The sequence below is a fragment of the Lolium perenne genome, chromosome 1 (genome assembly GCF_019359855.2).
Source record: "Lolium perenne isolate Kyuss_39 chromosome 1, Kyuss_2.0, whole genome shotgun sequence".
Taxonomy (NCBI): Eukaryota; Viridiplantae; Streptophyta; class Magnoliopsida; order Poales; family Poaceae; genus Lolium; species Lolium perenne.
The window spans coordinates 173,372,367-173,380,441 of record NC_067244.2 but is presented as its reverse complement, the minus strand read 5'-3'; the positions used below and the strand labels follow the sequence as shown (position 1 = coordinate 173,380,441).

The window sequence follows — 8,075 nt, the reverse complement described above, 5'->3', positions numbered from 1 at the left end:
ATAGTGGATGAAGTGTTTCATGCCGTCGAATGAAGCCCGGTGCACAGATGGGTACGTGAGCACGCGGTGGTTAGCTAACACGTGTCTAACGCCGTGTTGTCTGTCGGTTATCTATGCTGGGAACACGGCAGCGTGTGGGTATAAAAAATGTCTGGCTTGTGGCTCCTTTATTCCCACCTCCCACCACATGCAGGGGTGTTCTTTCTAGGGAGAGGCGCCGTGCGCGGCTCTATTCGGTGCGACAGTGCATTAAGATCTGCCAAAACGACACCGCTCTTTATCATATTCCGTGTATCTTATCATCTCACAAGCCTCTCATGACCACATAACCTCTCTCTCTCATATCGCCACAGGAGCCACACCGGAAGACTTAAGGAACGGAAGGCCGGAGAGAGGAGGAGGCCGCCGTCGTTGAAGAACACTAGGAGGCGCGCAGCGGCTAGCGCGGGGACGACGCCGCCAGGCCGTCGACCAACGCGATGAGGGCTCCGCCGGTGCGTCTACGATGAGCTCGACGAGGAGGCGTCCCTCGCCGGCGCAGGGAAAGCTCCGCCTAGCGCGGAGAGGAGGCGTTCGTCCATAGCACGGGGCCAACACTGCCGAGCGGGGGGACCGCGCCGTGGTCGAGCGCGGGGAAGCCGCCGTCGTCGAGCACGCTGTGGGGAAGCCGCCGCCGAGCGCGGGGACGTCACTGTGGTCGAGCGTGGGGACGTCGCCGCCGACGAGCACGTTGTGGGAAAGCCGCCGCCGAGCACGGGGACGTCGCTGTGGTCGAGCGCGGGGACGTCGCCGCCGACGAGCACGTTGTGGGAAAGTCGCCGCCGAGCACGGAGACGCCACCGACGAGCGTAAAGAGGAGAGGCATCGAGGACGCCGGTGACGAGCGCATGTGCGTGCCAGCGAGGAGGATGCCGCCACTAACGGGCGCATGGAGCCGTGCTCGTGAAGCGAGGAGTCCATCAGCTAGCGCGTAAAGAGAAGGAGGCGCGTGCTGGTGCTTGTCGTGAACAATCTCGTCATGCTAGCAGTAGACGTCTCTAATTTTAGTCCACAGGAATCCATCCATAACTAAACATACAAGTAGGCAGATAGATTGTTGTTTCTGGAAAGGCAACAAGACACCAAACTGAAGGCCTATTCTAGGAGATCGACCGATGCCCGGCGGTCGGACATGAGCTGCTTTGCATGCTTCAGGCCAGCGTCGGCAGTGGACGACGAGGACGGCGACGGGAAGGAGGCGGCGCCATTGCCGTTGCAGCCGTCGGCGTCCAAGAGGCTCGGCTCCAGACGCGGCAGCCTGACGCGCAACAATCCTGCGCTTCAGCATCAAGCGCGGCCTAGCAACATCACGAGCTGCACCGTGTCGACTGCCTCCTCGGCGAGGGCGGCTTCAGCCGCGTCTACGGTGGCCGGCTCGAGGACGGCCTGGTGGTGGCCGTGAAGCAGCTGGACCTCAATGGCGTGTGCAGGGGAACCGGAAGTTCTTCGACGACGTTGGGACTGCTTGTTCCTGATATCATGGAGCTGGGAGCGATTGACAGTGCACATTATATAACTAGAAAACTATGTAGCTTCTTTTCTACCCACGGGTCCCACCTAGGCCATCGGAAGTCAGAGTTGTATTGAATAAGTAGATTTCACGTCGTTTGATTGCCGTTTGTGAAGTTACAATCCTAAAGCAAATCCAACGTTAGAGAGAGGGTGCACACCTACCCATGTGATCACCAAATCCACTCTCTTCATGCCGTTAATCACTTGGAACATAATAAATCACCGGGGCCCGATGGTTTTCCGGCGGAATTCTATCAAAAAAAAATTGGAGTATAATTAAGGAAGATTTGATGGCCATGTTTGGTCACTTCCAAAATGGTGGCTTCCTCTTATTTAAACTGAACTTTGGGATTATTACATTGCTTCCTAAGAAAGAAAATTCAATACAAATTCGGCAATATAGACCTATTTGCTTGCTAAATGTTAGTTTCAAAATATTTACTAATGTGGCTACTAACCATGTGCAGATGTGGCACATAAGGAGTGAGACCATCTCATATGGCTTTTATGTCGGATCGACATATTTTAGAAGGAGTTGTTGTGTTACATAGAACGATCCATGAGTTACATAGTAAGAAGCTGGATGGAGTCATTTTTAAAATATATTTTGAAAAGGTATATGATAAGGTGAAGTGGCCTTTCCTCCAGCAGGTACTTCGGATGAAGGGGTTTGATAACATTTGGTGTGACCGTATTAGAAGTTTTGTGGAAAAGGAAGTGTGGGAATTAAGGTTAATGATGATATTGGCCATAATTTCCAGACTCGTAAGGGATTGAGGCAAGGAGACCAGTTATCATCTATTTTCTTTAACATTGTTGCCGATATGCTGGCTATTTTGATAGCTCGGGCTAAAGAGGAGGGTCAAGTTGGAAGTGTTATTCCACATTTAATTGAGGGTGGGGTATCAGTTTTGCAGTACGCTAATGATACCATCATTTTTATGGAACACGATTTAGCTAAGGCCGTAAATATGAAATTCATTATGTGCGTTTTTGAGGAATTATCTGGTCTTAAGGTTAATTTCCATAAGAGTTAGTTGTTTTGCTTTGGTAAAGATACAAAACTGTAATATCAATATAAGAATATCTTTGGATGTACATCTGGGACTTTACCTTTTTGATATCTTGGGATTCCTATCCACCATCGGAGACTTCGTAATTCTGAATAGAATCTGATGGAAAACCGTTTTGCCTCAAAATTAGGATGCTGGAAAGGCAAGATGTTATCTTATGGGGATCGTATGGTGCTTTTAAATTCTGTGCTTACGAGCTTACCCATGTTTATGCTATCATTCCTATAAATTCCTAAAGGGGTGCGGAAGAGACTTGATTATTATCGTTCTCGTTCTTTTTTGGCAAGAGGATGACGATAAGAAAAAATATAGATTATCTAGGTGGAATTTAGTGTGTAGGCCAAAAGACCAAGGGGGCTGGGGATTGAGGTGCTTGAGCTGAAAAACCTGTGTTTATTAAGTAAATGACTTTTTAAACTTCCACATGAAGACGGCATGTGGAAACAACTACTACATAATAAATATATCAAAAATAAAACGTTTGCTCAGGTGGAGTCTAAACCCACTGATTCACCTTTTTGGAAGGGGCTTATGTGGGTTAAATCGGAGTTTTTTAAGAGAGGAACTTTCAAGGTAGGTAATGGGATGGCTGTGCGTTTTGGGAGGACACTTGGCTTGGCGATTCTCCTCTATCTCTCCAATATTCATCGTTATATAATATTGTCCAATGAAAGAATGTGTTGGTTTCTACGATATTGGCACAACACCCTCTGAATATTGGTTTTAGAAGAACATTTAATGATTATAAATACAATTTGTGTTTACACCTCTATCAGCGACTTATGTCTATTCAGTTATCTAATGAATCCGACACTTTTGTTTGGAATTTAAATGAATCTGGTTTATTCTCCGTTAAATCTATATACCTTGATCTTATGAATGGCCACACTAGATTCTTACGGAAATATCTTTGGAAGATTAAAATTCCTCAAAAAATTAAAATTTTCATGTGGTTTCTTAGTAATAAAGTGTTGCTCACTAAGGATAATTTGGCGAAGAAAAAATGGACAGGATGTCAAAAATGTTGTTTTTGTAACAACAATGAAACGATTGATCAGCAAACAGAGCTTGACTCTGGTGGTTAGGTCCGTTGTGGTGGAACCAGTCCACCCAGGTTCAAGTTCTATACTTAGTATGGGGTTTTGCATTTACCTGGATTTATTCCAGGATTTAACGTGACGCTATGCTTTCAGTGGTAGGTGACGTGCCCGTCAACAGCGAGACGCCAGTGGTGACTTCGTCAACCTTAAGATATGCCGGCTCAGTCCTTCGGAGGTGCTCATAGGGGTACGGTGTGCGTGCGTGCGTTCATAGGGGTGTTTGTACGTGCGTGTTTATGAGCGTCTGCTTTGTACTATATTCTAAAAAAAAAATGAAACGATCGATCATTTATTTCTTCATTGTCCATTTGCAAAAATTGTTTGGCGGATGATATATTTTACTTATAACATTCCACCTCCATCTAATGTGACTAATATGTTTGGAAATTGGCTAAATGGAGTGAACAAAAATGATAAAGCTTATATTCGGATTGGTATTTCAGCAATTTGTCGGTCTATTTGGACTTGCCGGAATGATATTATCTTTAATAAACAAAAGGTAACCAATTTTTTGCAAGTTATTCTTCGTGCGGCACACTAGATACAAATATGGGCATACATGCTCCCGGAGGACCAGTGGGGTACTATGGTTATCTACTGGATGTCACTCAGGGCTGCTATTTCCAGGCTAGTGGATGGCGGCACATTAGTAGAATTCTAGATGGATAGTTTTTATGTACTTTTCATCTACTTGTGTTTCTTCTTTTGGTTTCAATAAGTACCAGACTCTTTTTATGTAATAAGCACTTCACTGTGACATTTATTTAATAAATAATTGTGTGCATTGATTAATGCAGAGGTCAGGACAATGCACCCATATTAAAAAAAAAATCAGCAGCGGCTAGCCGATCTTGGCGTTTCGCAAATCCCAATGCCTCAAGATATGTGTATCTACATGGCTACATGGCTACATGACTGCATGCGTACATCTCATGTATGCAACTCGGAGAGCAAGATATATATCCAACACAAGTACCGCACAACCGAAGCCTCGAGCCCATTCTCTAGCTCGTGTGGCAATGCTATTCGGTTATATCTTCGGGAGATATTGTTGTTCTATGATCCTAACATTTATTACCGCGGTCTGTCGCAATTTTCACTTATTGTATCGATATCAAGCTTCTAAAATAACAAAAATAACATTTAGTCTCTGTGACAATATAATATCAAACTTGTTTAATATTAGGATATCCACAACTAAAAAAACAAATAAAGAAAAACGAAATAAATTCTAGTCAAAGAGATTAGCGACATGACAACACCAGGAATAACCACCATCATCGAGAGCATACCCGGCCCCACTTTAACATCAAACATTGAAGAAATCTCGACCGTCGATCACCCATCAAATCATCCTCAAAAACAACTATCAATTCCATGCCGCTCGAGATGGAAAAAATTTCAGAATTTATTGCGTACCAATCAGTTGCCATAAGTCAAGGAAATATCAAACGTGCGCGGACAGAAAATAGGTAAACAATTATTACATACCAATCAATTCGTTACAATAAAGGAAAAAAGGTCACGTACGGTATCAAATACTTCCTCCGGATCGGTTTAACAGGCACGCACGCAATTTAAGATAAAGTTTGACCGTTGAATTGGTCAATGAAATATAAATTCTATATCTACAAAATTTATACCACTAGATTCGTATTCAAATAAGGTTTTCAATGATATAATTTTTGTAACATATATTATATATTTTATTAACTAAAATAATTATCAAAGTAATTTTTGAACTACGTGCGTGCCTGTTAAACGGACCGGAGGGAGTAATCACGTCCATATCAGACAACAAAACAATCAAGGTAGTGTTTTTTGCGAATTTTTTTTAAATAATACACTTTTTAATATTAATTCCAGGAATAATATTCGTTTTTGGCTAATTTCAGAAATAATACACCGTCGGGGTCCGCTAACCCGAAATTACAAAATCGGGGTCGGCGAACCCGAAGTGGAGGGAATCTGGTGGGGATGGCCAAAGTCGGGGTCAGTGCGCCCGAAGCGAGGCTGTCGGCCACGCCGGGCCGTTGTCGGTCTGTCTCCTGCGCAGGAGCAGCCGGTGTCGGGGTGCGCCATCCCGAGGCGCAAAATTCGGCGTCCCTGACCCCGAGTCGGGCTGGCCGCGCCCGAAGCGGTGGAGTTTTTAATTCGGCCGACGCGCGCTCCTGCTGGCCGACGCACCTCTCTTCTTCCTCCTGCTGCTCTCTCAGTTCATGTCAGCTCTCTCTCTCGTTTGCTCTCAGACCAGCAGCGTTTTCTCTCATTTCTGAGCGATTTATCCAGCCATTTGTTGTAGTTTGACCACCAAATGCGGTAGAATCAGCTGATCTATATATGGGTTAGTTTTTGAGGCGTTTTGGTGGAGGTGGTGGTGGTGGTGGAGCTGGTGGTGGTGGTGGTGGAGCTGGTGGTGGTGCTGCTGCTTCGTGGTGGTGGAGCTGCTGCGGGGTGGAGAAGCTGAGCTGCTGACAGAGGTGTTTGGCACGCTTCAAGGGTAAACCCTAATTTCTGGTATTAGATGGTGTAATCATAATGCATGTTGCGTACGTTAGCTTCGCACATTAGTTAGTGTAATATGTACCGGTAGATAGTATTTATTTAGGACTGCAGGTGCTAGATTTTTATTTATTTTAGAGTGTAGGTGCTAGATTTTTTTGACGAGTCTGTAATTTGTATAGGTGAGCAGATATGTCAGATAGAGTAAAATTCGTTGTTTACTTCGGTCATGGCACGGTCCGAACAACTCCGATGGGAGCTGATCTGAGCGAGTTTCAGTGTGAGGATTTGCATCTGACAAACCCAAAAACATGGCGAGTTAGTCAGTTGAAGGAGTGGTTGACCGTGAATTTCGGGCTTAATCCCGAAGCATACACTGTTGGTGTGCATGCTTTGTGGAGCAGCTCCAGTACCCAGATTTTCTGGCGGTTGAAGCCGATTGAGCGGACCTCTCAGTGGGTGCACTGGTTGGAAGCGTGCGAGCGCAGGGGAACTCACCCCATCGCCTTAATGCTTCCCGAGGCGAAGGTGGTGAATTTCCAAGAAGGCGAGGGTGCGTTCCATCCAGGCCAGAGCAGTCAAAGTTCTGATACTGGCGGCAGCAGTTTCCAATCCGGGCAGAGTAGCCATGCAGCAGGTGGTCATGACGATACTGTTGAGCTTGAAAGCGTGGACGAAGAAGAAGAACAGATGCAGAACATGATGGACGAGGAAGACGAGGATGGATGTTGGACAATGAGGTTGACTCAGATGAATCCGGTGGATCCGATACTTCAGATGATAACGAAGAGGCGGATCCGATCCCGTCTTCTTGGAACCATGATTTGTCGGAGGCAATGATAGTCGATGATCGGCATGATTCTGCCTGGGAGTACAGCATGAACACCATCTCAGTTGGTGCTAGATATGCTGACAAGAGACATCTGCAGGAAGCAATCACTCAGTGGGCAATGAACACACAAAGGGTATTCAGAACCACCGTTTCAAGTCAGAAATTCTTGACAGTGGTCTGCAGCGATGCTAGATGTCCATCAAGGGTGCATGGGTACTGTCCGAAGTATGACACAACATGGGTGGTGAGCGACTTCGTGCCGCACACATGTGTCCTTACGAGTATGTTGAAGGATCACCGAAACCTTACATCCACTCTTATTGCTCGCCTGTTCTACAAGGAGATTGTAGAGAATACAGCAATGGGGGTTAAAGCCATCCAGAATAGAGTTCACCTTCAATATAAGTATGTAATTGAATATGGCAAGGCATGGAGGGCTAAACAGACGGCACTGGAGAACAGATTCGGGACCTTCTATGATGCTTATGACGGTGTCGTCCGTCTCCTGCACACATTGAAGGACCGGAATCCGGGCACCCATGTGGACATACAAGACTTTGTGATACCAGAGTTCCCTAATGTCAGGGTTCTGCAGAGGGTGTTTTTCGCATTCAGCATATGCATCGAGGCTTTCATGCACTGTCGTCCGGTGATGTGTGTTGATGGAACTTTTCTAACTGGGAGGTACAAGGGACAGATTCTGACATCAATTGGAGTGGATGGCAACAATCGATGTGTGCCTCTCGCATTTGCATTTGTTGAGAGCGAGAACACCGCTAGCTGGTTATGGTTCTTCGAGCAGTTAAAAAATCGATAGTGAAAGATCGCGAAAATGTGTGCGTGCTACATGACAGTGCATGCAGGTATACTTGCGGCTATCAAGACTCGTAGAAGCCGGACTCGATGAAGAGACGCCATGGCAGGATATGCAGAGTAGGTGGTGCATGCGCCACCTGGGGGCCAATTTCTTCTCGCAGTTTAGGAGCAAGGGTCTTATGAATCTGTTCAAGAAGTTGT

The 8,075-nt window shown here is 45.8% G+C and overlaps 1 protein-coding gene across 1 annotated transcript; it reads left to right on the top strand.

Moving 5' to 3' along the window:
• Positions 1 to 6,951: 6,951 nt before the first annotated feature.
• LOC139833336 (uncharacterized) lies at positions 6,952 to 7,875 on the top strand. The gene has a single exon (XM_071823581.1). The coding sequence runs from the start codon at positions 6,952 to 6,954 to the stop codon at positions 7,873 to 7,875; it is 924 nt and encodes a 307-aa protein (XP_071679682.1).
• The last annotated feature ends 200 nt before the right edge of the window (positions 7,876 to 8,075 follow it).

What these genes read in the sequence shown, in the direction of transcription:
- LOC139833336 (XM_071823581.1), top strand. Translation starts at nt 6,952, where the DNA reads ATGTTGGACAATGAGGTTGACTCAGATGAATCCGGTGGATCCGATACT.